Source organism: Diachasma alloeum, unplaced genomic scaffold (genome assembly GCF_001412515.2).
Source record: "Diachasma alloeum isolate Michigan unplaced genomic scaffold, Dall2.0 Dall_scaffold_00195, whole genome shotgun sequence".
In the NCBI taxonomy this organism is placed as follows: domain Eukaryota; kingdom Metazoa; phylum Arthropoda; class Insecta; order Hymenoptera; family Braconidae; genus Diachasma; species Diachasma alloeum.
Window position 1 is genome coordinate 1,751,681 of NW_021680360.1, and position 13,900 is coordinate 1,765,580.

General features: G+C 40.9%; 2 protein-coding genes across 2 annotated transcripts; one reads left to right on the forward strand and one right to left on the reverse strand.

Moving 5' to 3' along the window:
* The first annotated feature begins 916 nt into the window (after positions 1 to 916).
* LOC107048560 lies at positions 917 to 4,354 on the forward strand. The gene is made up of 2 exons (XM_015271784.1): positions 917 to 3,203; positions 4,096 to 4,354. Exons 1-2 carry the CDS (start codon positions 917 to 919, stop codon positions 4,266 to 4,268), a joined length of 2,460 nt encoding a protein of 819 aa, XP_015127270.1. The 3' UTR covers positions 4,269 to 4,354.
* A 2,586-nt stretch (positions 4,355 to 6,940) lies between these two features.
* On the reverse strand, positions 6,941 to 10,278 carry LOC107048605. Its single transcript, XM_015271846.1, has 2 exons — positions 10,163 to 10,278; positions 6,941 to 8,452 (listed from the first exon to the last, which is right to left on the reverse strand). The coding sequence occupies exons 1-2, from the start codon at positions 10,224 to 10,226 to the stop codon at positions 6,942 to 6,944; spliced, it is 1,575 nt and encodes a 524-aa protein (XP_015127332.1). The 5' UTR covers positions 10,227 to 10,278; the 3' UTR covers position 6,941.
* Positions 10,279 to 13,900: the final 3,622 nt, after the last annotated feature.

The window sequence follows — 13,900 nt, forward strand, 5'->3', positions numbered from 1 at the left end:
TCATAAATTTCGACCTCAATAGAAATCTAAATTATCTTAAGATAATCGTAAAATATATTTGACGATTAATTTGTGAGTAATTTACGAAAAAAAATCGCTCTAGGGTGGAAAGTATTCACTTTCCTCGAGCTGACTAGAAAGCAAACTACAAACTTTTCTTTGCAGACGTGTTAAACAATAGCCTGTGCACCTCAGACGGGGAAAACATGACTTTCCGCCCTTGTTGCACAATATACTATTTCTTTCTTCATCGTTAATTATGGATAAATAAATGGAAAATACGGAAAAAATCATCGTAATTTACGAAAACAAAACCGTAAATTACGCTTATGTAATCGTAATTTACGCTTCAACTTCAAGCGTAAAATACGTTTCAGAAATCGCAAAAGACGACTTTTTAAAGGTAATTTTCGTTTAGGTTTTTCTGCGTGCAGCGAGAAAAACGTGGAAAAATTAAGCCCAAGAATATTCTATAGAAAAAAATAGAAAAATTCCAAGAGAATGTCAAGGGAATTTTTTAAATAGAAACACCCAACCTTTTGGCTTTCTTCGACGGAAGATTTAATGAAAACAAATAAAATTTTTCTTTCAAATGTTTTCATACATGTTCATTCACATCGTTTTCCGCCCATTTTAATAAATTCGGAGGATCCTGCAAGCTTAGATTGTCGAGATTTTTTAATTAAAAATTCACGAATGAATTTTTCTATTTCTTCACAGGGAAATTCATTTAAACCTCATCAAACAAATCTTACAGAAATATCCGAATTTATGAATTTCCACCCCTCGAAAAATTCGCGTAATTCTCAACAGAACTCACCCCGCCCATATTATTCAAAAATGATCTAATCCTGCATTCCCCTTTTCCGTTCTCTGTCCAGCAACAACTTCTGTCACTCTAGCCCCAGTCACCGGAATGCATCGTTTTTTCCTTGAGAAAAACAAGCTAATTCGCCAGGTGAATGCAGACGTAAAAACCTTGTTACGTTACTTCCCAGGTGTCTCGGACGATCTAACCACAACGACTCGTTCCCTCGTCGAGATGAAATCCGTACTTTACGGCTGCATGAACGAAATCAAAGACATTCGTACCGACGTAGCCTTGATAAAATTTCACACCATGTACCTACCGAGGAACCTGACCCGGTTGAGCCATATATTGGAAATCCGAGACAGAATAATACTGCAGAGAATGAACAACGGCACTGAGACACTGAACAATTACTACGGAAAAATGCGAAAAGACCACAGGAAGATCCGGAGGGATTTAAGAAAATTGACCGAGTTTGTCGGAAATATGTCCGTTGAAATGTCCTGCCCTGCGGGTGCCCAGCCAGACGGGCAGGTGACCCCTCAGTCCGATTTTGTGGTGACCCCTTACCCAGATGCGACGGTGGACCCTCATCCGGACGCGCCTGGGGCCCCTCAGCCCTCAGATTTGCCAGCAGGTCATCACCCAGTTCATCCGCCTACATTTTCCCCGACGATCGAGCGCCAGCTCAGCACCCTGATATTCGGTCAAGAGCAGATAAAAAATAAAATCGACGAAGGTATGGCCAAACTGGAGGCGTCGATCGCTCACCTCGAGAGGAAACTAGAACTGGCGTTCGCCGATTTGAACGAGGACACCAAGCTCATCCACGAGAGAGTAGTCAGCGACATCGCGAAAGTGATGCAACAGATATCAGAGCTGAAGGGAATGATGACCTCGACTACTAGTCAGCCACCACCAACCTCTCAATCTGGTATAAAATTCACTGCATTCCGCCCCAGGCAACCGCACTCCCAGCGTCGTCCATTAAATTTATCCCTCCCCAATATAACACCCCGCCTCACCCTAGCCCAAATATTTAAATTCTGGTCAGTGATAAAAAGCGCCAGAGAGATATTCCATAGAATTCGAGAGAAGAAACCAGTTGTGGGACTCGGCGGGGCAATCGGCATTGGAAAGCTCATAGAAGTTCCCGAAGGATTTCCAGATTACTCGGGGCTCATGGGGGGAATTTCGGGGCTCGCGATGATTCCGAACGAGGAATTAAACAATTTGGGTAATTTGCTTTTGGAACTTCCAGGGATTTTCGGTATACCCTTACCCCCACTGTCGGAATTACCAAATTGGCTGGTAGATAACGCTGGGAAACCGATTGGCACGCCGAGACCCGCAATGCCTGGGCTAGATGACACGATTGAACCAACGGTTTTGCCCACAGAAGACCCTGAATCCTGGCTGCCCTGGCTGATACCAGAGCCGACTGCATCGCCTGATGCGTTTCCCGAGACAGTTGAACATCCTGAAATCGTGGATTTGGAGCCAGATCTGCCGATTCCACCGGCTCCAAAGCCCACGTTGCCGGCAGCGCCGGAGATCCCTCACCTTCCCGAAATTGTCCCGGAGCCCACGAAGCCAACGGTGCTGCAACCGGAAGCTATTCCGGATATCTATCCTACACAGGCAACTCAGCCTCCAACAGCCCCACCCACCCCATCAGCCCCGGAACCTCCGACTCTGCTGGAGCCCATCACCGTCCTCAAGGCAGCAGGCTTCGAGAATCATTGCGCCTGCTCTTGCCCCTGTGACTGCACCTGTCCAATACTGCCAATTGAATTCCCGAAGACCACATCGATACAGTGGTGGACGAAGTTCCATGAATCTCGACCACGTTCTAACGCTCCGCAGTGCAAATGTCTGTGCGCGTGTCCCTGCCCTCCACAACACACCACCAAGTCCCCTCATGCTGTCATGACGGAGGACGAAATGGATACGGAGAGACCGCCCTGGAGCCTCCAGGAGGATGATCCTCCCCATTATTACGATGACACCATGACTACTGATCACTGGCAACCCCCCATCTCTGAATCACCAACTTCTGACGGCAAGGATGACCATTGCGCCACGAAAATCGACGATCTTTCCAGCGAAATCAGGGAGCTCAGCGACGACTTCCAGATGCTGAAGATGACTGTGAGGGACGAGATGGTCATCACCAGGGAGGCCATCATGACTCAGATGAATGAAAAGTTCCTGGCTGTTTCGGCTGCGCTGGCTGGAACCCATTACACCAATGTCCTTCTTCATTCTAATGATAAGAATGCTACGGATTATATCGGGGAGATGATGAAGGGACAGTTCACGAGGACTTATTACACGCTGAGGGGTGTCACTGAAGCTGTCAACAGGATGCGGGCTGCTGTTCAAACGATGTGTTAGTTTTTTATTGTTTATTGTATTGCGGAACGAGATGTGTTGAGCCGACCCGGGACAATTCTATTCTTTGGTGATGAAGCTTTTTGCATTGTAGGCCACGAATATTTTCAGTTTTAACGTTCATTCATTATTCATCCTAAAAATTCTTTTTTTTATCGCTGTTTTACATCGCTTCGACCCGGTTGGGGTATGCTGCGATGATAATCAAGAGTTTAAATGGTTAGATCTCACCATTCTACCCGACCGCGTTTTCGACCGGGTTCATCGAATCGCGTCACAACACCTCTGTGTAATTAGAAACATCTTGTTTTTCCTATACATTCTCTTCATAGAATTTCAAAGAATTTGGATTTCTTTGAAAAAAAACAAAGAGATTTATGAGATTTATTTGGTTCTTCATAGAAGCAAATAAGTAGCAAAGTGGTAAAACGGTATAAGTCTATTTTGACTATTCGCCTGGTTTCAATGAATATCTCGGAATCTAAGGGAAATAGAAAAATTTTTATTATAACCATTTTTGTAGATCCCATTGAGAACTACAACAAATGTAATTATGAAAATTTCGCTATCTCTCTTAGATTCGGAAATATTCCTCAAAAACTCAACTGGGAGATAAATCGACTTAAATCGTTTTACCACTTCGCTACTGAAATAAATTTCCTTCGGAATTAAATCGCTACATCAAACCGATGATTCGCGATTTTCCTGTTAAATTGTCCATTTTTCCCGGATTCACCTTAGATGATCTAGATTGCTTACAAATCATTTATGAGTTTCGTTTGCATCTTTCACGTCACCTTGTACGTTCTGGGTGGAACTGATTCATTTGGTTCTTAAAACATGTCTGTCATTTTTGAGACAAGTTGAGAACATGTCTTCGAATTTTCCAGTGAGAGCTCATTACAACGGAATGATGAATCCTGAGCCACTGTATTACAATCCATATTGGCAGATGCGCTATCGGCACAGAGGAATAAGAGACCCTCTTTTTCGCAGATCCTCGCCCGCCGAGTCAGCCAGGGAATCGTCCCTTCCGACAGGTTTTCATGGGGAAAAATTATGAGTTGTGGTGATGAAGGAAAGATGAGTGAGCTATAAAAAAGGGTATTTCGTTATGCGCATTATATTTATAACGAAACGTAAATGATAAGTCGAGGGGAGGTGAATAATTACCGTTAGAAATAATGAATTTGTGAACACTAACGGATTACCGATTTTCCAGAAATATATAGAATATGGATTAATGTGACTTTGGCTGATATTCTCATTGAGTACTATAGGAGGTTCGTTATTAAATGAGAAAGTATCTTTTGGATAATTGCGTATTACATTTCACAGACCCTGAAATTCGGCGTCGACTTGACTTAACAGATGTAATGATCGGTTCTAAGACTGTTTTAATGAACAATATGATCTCTTCCATAATTTCTCCAGAAGTTAAAGAGAACTTACCTGATGAAGGGATTAAAAAGAAGTTAAATATTACACTGCCTCCACGTGAGTAGCAACAATTTTCTTGAAGTGACTGCACGGAGAGAAATGTTCAGTAAAAATTACGGAACTCACAGTTCGCTCACTGATTACGGAATAGACTCAGAAAATTTAAGATAACGGTATCGTAATTTTTCACAGGAGATTCAGGTAAAAATTACAGAACGCTCTGGAAAAATTCAGTGATTTTAGGTAAAAATTATGTGACAGCTCCGTAAAATTTCCTACAACCACATTGCGCTCCGGAATTACGGGAAAGATACGTAATTTTTATTGAACATTTCTCTCCGTGTGAAAGAACAACAAATGAAAATTCCCATAAAACGCCGATAGAATTTTCCTCTGAACTCTTCATGCTTTCTTTTGAAATCTTCAATACGTGACAAACAAATTGAATGATTTCAATGGCCCTAAAGTAATTATTGGAAATCTTTTTGTCATTAATTTTTAGATGGTGAAGAACCCCGAGAGAACCACAGGGATTTGCTAGATCGCATGAAAGATCTGTTAGCCTCGAGAGAGGAGAAATCAGAGGAGAAAGTCTCGAGTAAAATCAAAAAAGCTACCGTCGATGACGATCCTCCTCAAAGGAGTGAAAAGAATAGTGTTGTATCATCAATACCCAAGGAATTCCAGAGTCTAATGCCACCTGACCTTCTCAAAGACTGAGGCCGGACAGCCCTTCAGCTGGACCTTCAATGATGGAAAATCGACTCATTTCAACGTTAAAACCGATGGGAAACAAAGTTTCACTAATTACTATTTTAATAATATAAATCCAAATGACACATTCGCATCGACGAGTTGCTCTTACAGTTCGAGTACTAAGACGATGTACCGTAATTATAGAGACGTTGGAACTGTGAAGGACCCGAGTCGAATAATTGGATCTGACAAGTTCTACTTAGGTCTTTCCGTTCAGAACTGGATGGGGCTTGGGAAGCCTCTTCCCAAGTGCATCCGAGACCACTCAAATAGTCCGCCAATAGCCTGTCGCTCAAATAGTTGGAATCAACGTTCACCCGGCTAAAAAATTCGATTTTGGCGAAAGTCGACTTTCCCCCTGGAAAAATCCAAGATCTGACACTTTGGCCCTCGTGACCCTTGTAACCCTTTGACCGACTTTCCCTCTGGAAAAATCCAAGATCTGACACTTTGGTCCCGGGTGAAAAAAAAAATTTATTTCGACATTTCTGGCGCCTCCGAGGGTTTCATTGGCATCAGGGGGTCAATAAATATCAACGTTCCCTATTTTTTATTTAAACACCGTCTGCAAACGGAGCGATGTGGGTTGCTAAAATATATTCTGCAACCCTCTCTCCTCGTTGGCTACAAATGTTAACCCTCCGCATACATTCCTTCTGCCTCGACTCCCTCGTGAAATCCCATGGTTTAGATACTATAGAGGAGGGCTGAAAAGAACTGAAGATGCGAAAGGTCTCCAGAAAACTACGTCGCAGAACTGATTAGGACTTACCAGGTCAATCTAGGTCTGGAGAGATCTTGAAAGACCTGTGTACGTCCAATCAGACCCAAACCTCGACTCGGGGATTCGAATGAATTGAGAAAATTGTCCGGTGAGGATGACTCGAATGGCGATGATTAAATCGAAATCTTTATCAATTTTGGTTTTCTCCCAATAATTTATTATTTTGTCTTTGCAAAAACGTATGGAGAATTGGTTTATGAATTCGTGAGAATTATTCTATGAAAGTGTGGAAAATTTCCGTATGAAATCTTCTCATGTCACTGAGTTATTTATAATTCTTCAAAAGGTAATCTAATTATTCCTTGAGTTTCCTCGAGGAAAAGTCAGATGAGTTTTCCACCTGTGAGAGAATATCATGAAAATGCATAACCTTGGAACACCCTCAGACTTACCAGTTCCCACTTCAACCACTTATTGTCCTTTCGTCATTATTCTCTCATGATCTGTTACCCTCTAGTCCAAGTACATCACACAACGCTTTGTTGTATGGCTTCATTCGATTTCACGTGTTATCAAATGACCTTGACATCTGAACTTGGAAGTTTTCATAGTTGAAATAAATAAAATTGTACAGTATTCACTGAACCCATTACATTATTATCAACACAGGTCAAAGATCAACCAAATAGAATGATAATAAATCAGGAAATGAAATTGCCTCGATATCAATAATTAAATCAAAAAGTTTATTAAACTAATTATCAAACGTGGCGCAGCGACAATAATACACAATAATCAATTCCACACACCTATCATCTACCTCCCCTTCCCAACGACAAACTGTTTATCCAACGCCCTCGGATACGCCTTCCACGGCTTCTTCATCTTCTTCCCCTGTTTCCCCTTCATCTTCTCCATCCTCTCCCCGTGATCCCCGTCCGAATGCACTCCCCGCTGCAAGTCCCCACGCTCCCCCGTTTTCGCCGTCGACCCCCTGACCAAACGATTATCAACCGACCTCTGAATCCTAATCTCAAAATTCTTGTTATCGAAATCAACAAACTGTCTCCCCACCTTCGGAATCGCCTCCACATCACTGGAATACGGGACTCGCCCCACGACTTGATCGTCCGTCACCAAGTTTCGACGTTTCTCATCCACCCCCACAACATCCTGTCGAAATTCTTGATTCGTCGTTAACGGTACGTCCTCCACTATCTGATCATGAACCCTCTTCCCCGACGAGTCCTCACCCTCTGCCGCATCTAACCCAGTCGAGTTCATCTGACGAATAGAATCCTGAGGGTTCTGCAGGATTCTCTCGAAGCCCTTGAACTCATCATCGTCACCACCAGAATAAGCAACTCCCACCGGATAATTGAAAACCTTCGGCTCGTCCCTCGCAGCTAACGCTCCATCATCACCCCCTTTGTAGCAGCTAATCGGCTGTCCGTCAGCGTCAAAACCCTTGTCACAATCATTACTCTTCTGCTCCCTCACGATATCAAACCCCCGGATATCTTTCGTGCCACGAACTTTGGATTCGTCCGCCCCCGCCGAACACGGAAATTGAGAGGCACGTCGATTCGGACGATTTATGTCCCTTCCCCATGATTGCCTGGGGAGCTCCTCATCCCTATCAAGATCGACAACTGTAGCGATATCAGAACTTCTGTCGGCTTGATTGGTTCTCAACCCCGATCCCCTTCCCTGCTGATCCGGGTTTTTCCACCCGGACTGGCGATAATCGTCTTTAAAGAACAGGTACTCTTTCTCGGAATCATCGTCATTCCTCATTTTTTCAATCTTCGGACGTTCCAGAGTTTCTTCTACGACGTAAGCTTGCGGATTCCTCTCCAGATTGTTTCCCTTCTGCTTTTTGATCTGTTTCGCAATCCTCTTCGGCGTGGGCTTGACCTTGAGCGTCGGCTTTGGTTTGTTATTACGATTGCTGTTGTTCTTGTTGTTGGTGGTGGTGTTTTTTGTAGGAGAGCGTCGCGTGCTCTTGCTCTTCTGCGTGTTCTTCTGCGGAGACTCCTTCGTCGAGTTCTTGGGAGGCCGCAGCCGACGCGTTTGGAGGACTCGTCGGATCAATGGTAAGGACTTTTTCTTTTCTTCTCGCGACATCTCTGGTAGAACGTTCTTCAGGGTGACTAGTCCGTGCTCCAGCTTGTTGACTCGACTCTGCTTGTGGATCCGCTCGAGCTGATGGCGAAAATCGGCGGTCAGTTGGTCAACGTTTATGGTGGTGTCGGGACTCTCGGGGATTATTATCGAGATTATGTTGCCGACGTCCATCGAGGTGTGTGTCATCACTGGATGTGATGCTGTAAATTTTGGTGTTCTTAGGATCTGAGAATATACACTGATAGAATGATTCATTTATTCCAAACGAGATTCGTTAACTATTAACGAATGGGAGAGTTGAATATGACCAAATGAATATTCGTTAATAGTTAACGAATGGTTCACTTGAATGGCGAAAGTCAAGTCAAACAAGGCTCCTCAAATATACATTCGTTAAATATTAACGAATGAACATTTAGTGAGATCGAATAGACCCTAACCTCCAACCAAAATCCATTCGTTAACAATAACTAATCCGTTCTATCAGTGCAGGGAGGTTTCATATGTTAGTCACGGGAATTTTGGACACGTTTTTCCCCTCGGGCGGAAAGTATTTACTTTTCGTCCTGGCGGGCGCAAAATAAAGGGTCCTTACGCACCTGCTTACCACCCTCGGCTTCGGCCCGGGTGGTAATTCAGCACGCGGGCACGACTCCTTTACTTTCCCTCCCTAGGTAGAGAATATACTATTTTCTATGAACAAAAGTTGTAGATGAAAATTTTACAACGAACCGATTCAATCATATTAAATCATCTCGTTTATCGACAAAAGTTCCCCCAAAAATTTCTATATTTTTACTGAAAATACTTTAATGATCCTTCTATCGAACGGCGGAAGTTAAATGTCGATTTGTTGAATAATTTGTTTGTTATAAATAAATTTAGTATGTTCGAAGATATCGGCAAACGATTGTCGGCAAACATTGCAATTGGTGTCAAAAATTAGGAAATTATACGAAAAAAAGCAGTTTTTGAGGAGTTTATTTCAAAGTTCAATACAGCCAATGCATTTTATTTTATTTTTTTTCGTTCAACTGTTATCGCTCACTGAATAACAAATTGAGACCAAAAAAAAGTCTCCCGGCCGTTGGGACAATAGGACAATTAATAGTACCAAGCGCGGAAAGTCATGTTTTCCCTGCCCGAGGTACACATGCTTTTTTCCGTCCCAGCGAGCGCAAAGTTACATTTCCCTCCGAGGGAACTCTGACTTTGCGCCTACGCCGAGACGGAAAATCGCGTTCTAACCACGGGAAGTAAAATAAAGGACCCTCAGCCGCGTGCTTACCAACCTCACCTTTGGCTCGGCTGGTAATTGCACTTGCGGCTGAAGATCCTTTATTTTCCCTCCCTAGGTTAGAAATATACTATTTCAACACGCCTGCAACGAACAATTTGTATTTTGCTTTCTGATGAGCAGGAGGAAAGTGAATATTTTTCGCTCAAAGGTGGAAAGTAATGAGTGCTTTTCGCTCGACGGAGCAACTTTCCATCCTAGGGCGGGAAGTACTCACTTTCCTCCTGTTCATGAGGGACCAAAGTACGAGCTTTTCATGCAGGTTTGTGAAAATAATGCATTAAAGACCGGTTGTACCAAGTTTGGTTGAATAAATCACCAGTTAACGACCAGTTAACCCACAAGGTTCACATTGGATCAAATTTAACACAACGATTTAAACAGTGAAGAGATTAAACTAGAAAGAGTGGACATGGGGCAAAGTGGAACGATTTGTTATCTTCTCCTAAACCCAATATCTTCATTTATAAACAAAGATATTAGTAATTGGAGAATATCACAAAATGTTTGTTAACAGAAACAAAAATGTTGCTGAGAGAAATAGCAAAATTTCTAGTAAAGAATTGTATGATTGAAATAAGTCGAATATTTTTGGATATCGAGTTTCACTTACAGTGCGCTGAGTTAATTATCCAAAATATTGAGAGAAGTAGAATCAGGGACGATGGTGGGCCCATTGCTGTGGATTTGAAAGATTCCTCAAGACTGTAGCATTTAATCTCTCATAATTTCGAGCACTCGGAAGATTGATTGGACAATAAAGTCTAACAAACTGCTATTTATTGACTAATCACTCTTTAAGTGGTAATAATTCTCTGCCAAGTGCTTCATTGTTATGAAAAGTCGAAGGTTCCTATGCAAAGAAAGAGAAACAGTCAAGAGATAATAATAATTAATGTTTATTCGACTAATTACATTATAATTCGATTGAAATCAACCAACCCCGACGAATTTTCGAAGAGTAAAATTTGTAATTTTTTACATTGACGAAAACAAAATTGTAGACAAAAATAAAATTTGTCCCAAAACATGATAATTGTCGTAACAGTAATTGTAATTTTTAATGTAGTTAATAATTAGTCATTATAATTAAAACAACTGAGTGCTGGTAACCATTCCCCGCATCACACGGAGAGAAATATTCAGTAAAAATTACGGAACTCACAATTCGTTCACCAATTACGGAATCGATTCAGAAAATTTGAGTGACGGTATCGTAATTTTTTACAAGAGATTCGGATAAAAATTACGAAACGCTCTGGAAAAATTCCGTGACAGTTCCGTAAAATTTCCTACAGCCGGATTTCGCTCCGGAATTACGGAAAAGTTACGGAATTTTTATTGAATATTTCTTTCCGTGCGCGCGTGACATCTCCACCCAATTGTTCCAAACTGTTATATCTTCCGCAGAAATTGACCAAATTCCAAAAATCAAAATTCATTTTGTTCTTTACATTTCAAGGAATATTGTTCGCTTGCCGTATTTTTTTATATCTATCAAAATGGCGGTGTAAAACATATTCAAATAATTGAATTGTTAATAACTATTGACAGCAGGACTGTATTGCGTGCTAACTTACAAAGTCGGTGTCAGCACATAAAAAAATGAAATATGTGAGGTTCAAGAGCTTATGGACTAACGGTGAGGCAATGCAAGAGATAATGTTACTCCTCTGCATTGTTCGAATTTCAAAAGTATGGAAATGCTGGTCTCTTACTTATTATCGGACATTTCATGGGGTTCAAATCGCCTCCAGTAGATGTCTCTCGGGTAGCATTTGAATCAAGGTATCCAGATCCGATCAATTAGCCCCTCATGTATAGATATTCCAAATTTTAATTTTTTTCCTCATTGAAGTAGTTTTGAAGAAAATTGCGAGCTAATAAAAAACATTTGCTAGTTAGTACTTTTTTTAAAATAAATTTTTGAAAAATCACCTCTGAAAAAAAAGGCGTTATCCCCTCTATTTCATTGTTTCCAAAAATTGTTATCACCAATCGATAGCAAATTGTTTGAAGTTTTTGCGAGTTAAGAGAAAATCGTCAATGCAATCCTATTATTGTGTAAATTAACAATTGCAATTTCAACTGAAAACCAGAGATGATGACCAGAGTTTGTAGCAGAGATGTCAGACAAGATATGAATGTTTTTTTGGGCTCAAACGAAAGAGCGGGTCGAGAAATGGCGTGCTATGGCCTCCAAAGATGGTTTTGAACCAGGGGAGACTCCTAGACCCCAATGTTCTATACATCCTCCTAGACCGCATTGTCGTCCTAGACAATGATGTCACAACTCTGCTTTTCAATTGAAAACAGATATCATCTTTAGAGACATTTGTCATGTTTAGAGGCTCTAGCACGTCATTTCTCGACCCGCTCTTTCGTTTGAGCCCAAAAAAACATTCATATCTTGTCTGACATCTTTGCTACAAACTCGGGGCTTCAACTCGGGTTTTCAATTGCAGGCCCGAGTTGTAGACCCGAGTTTGTAGCAGCGATGTCAGACAAGATATGAATGTTTTTTTGGGCTCAAACGAAAGAGCGGGTCGAGAAATGGCGTGCTATGGCCTCCAAAGATGGTTTTGAACCAGGGGAGACTCCTAGACCCCAATGTTCTATACATCCTCCTAGACCGCATTGTCGTCCTAGACAATGATGTCACAACTCTGCTTTTCAATTGAAAACAGATATCATCTTTAGAGACATTTGTCATGTTTAGAGGCTCTAGCACGTCATTTCTCGACCCGCTCTTTCGTTTGAGCCCAAAAAAACATTCATATCTTGTCTGACATCTTTGCTACAAACTCGGGGCTTCAACTCGGGTTTTCAATTGCAGGCCCGAGTTGTAGACCCGAGTTTGTAGCAGCGATGTCAGACAAGATATGAATGTTTTTTTGGGCTCAAACGAAAGAGCGGGTCGAGAAATGGCGTGCTATGGCCTCCAAAGATGGTTTTGAACCAGGGGAGACTCCTAGACCCCGTTGTGGACAATGTTGTCACAATCNTGAAATTGGAATTGTTAATTTACACAATAATAGGAGTGCATTGACGATTTTTTCTCAACTCGCAAAAATCTTCAAACAATTTGCTACCGATTGGTGATACAATTTTTTGGAAATAATGAAATAGGGGGGATAACGCCTTTTTTTCAGGGGTGATTTTTCAAAAATTTATTTTAAAAAAAGTACTAACTAGCAAATGTTTTTTATTAGCTCGCAATTTTCTTCAAAACTACCCCAATGAGGAAAAAAATTAAAATTTGGAATATCTATACATGAGGGGCTAATTGATCGGATCTAGGTATCCTTCTTCTGTCATCCTATCGTAAAAAGATACCTTATATATTGCGAACGAAGTGATTTCTTCCAAGCTCTTCAGAACCCTCTGTCGACTTTTTTTACCGACAGCTTTGGCCTCCAAGTCCTTAATATTTTGCCAAGATTTAACGCACTAAATGCCATCAAGAGCTTATTCTATCTCCTTCCAACTTCACTCAGGGATTAGATTTAATAAAAACATGCTTAATACTCCGTTGGTCGTGCTACGAGCGCCTTGCCGCACGTTTTCTGATTTTTTAAATTAAACTGCAGTAAAACCTCAAAAAATTAAAAAAATCGCATTTTAAAGTGTCTAGAAGCCCTACTAATGAAAATATCTGCCAAAAATATCATAAGTAGTCTGATTTTGGCATATTTATTCTGAAACTTCGGGGCGTTTACCGTGTATACGGCAAATTGCCAGAAAAACATGGCCACTTTGAGCTTGAATATATAATTGATGGGCAGGGATCCCCATCAATATTAAATTTCTGTAATATTACAAGGATTTGACCCTTACATTATAGAAGGTTTAAAATATGTTGATTCAATTTTTCAAATAGTATATATTAATAATCTGATTTTTTACGAATAATGATATATTTAAAATTTGTTAATATGAAACTGTAAATTTACTACTAAATGAATAATTCAAATTTCTTGAAGGCGGATTTTCGATTACGCAAGTAATCCTAAATCTTCCTACCTCGATTATTGGTTGATAAAATAGTTGAAAATTTGAATATTTGAATTGATGATATTTAAGTACTCAAAAAATGTCAAGAGTGATGTTATCTAATTGATGGTTACAATATTTAACCGTAATAAAATATTACAAATTTGGCTATCCCTGTTGATGGGTAACACTAAACATAAAAAATCTCACGGGACTTTTTAAGTATACCATCTATATCCCTCGTGATTTTTCCTAGATCCTTCAAATTTATCATTGTTCAGATTTTTCTTAGATCTGCCAAATTTATCATCATGTCGATTTATGTTGGTGCGGCGCGGCGCTTACGGTGTGACCAACG

What these genes read in the sequence shown, in the direction of transcription:
- LOC107048560 (XM_015271784.1), top strand. Translation starts at nt 917, where the DNA reads ATGCATCGTTTTTTCCTTGAGAAAAACAAGCTAATTCGCCAGGTGAAT. An exon ending in GGCTGCTGTTCAAACGATGT is followed by an intron (nt 3,204 to 4,095) that starts GTTAGTTTTTTA and finishes CGAATTTTCCAG; the next exon opens with TGAGAGCTCATTACAACGGA.
- LOC107048605 (XM_015271846.1), bottom strand. Translation starts at nt 10,226, where the DNA reads ATGGGCCCACCATCGTCCCTGATTCTACTTCTCTCAATATTTTGGATA. An exon ending in GATAATTAACTCAGCGCACT is followed by an intron (nt 8,453 to 10,162) that starts GTAAGTGAAACT and finishes CAAAATTTACAG; the next exon opens with CATCACATCCAGTGATGACA.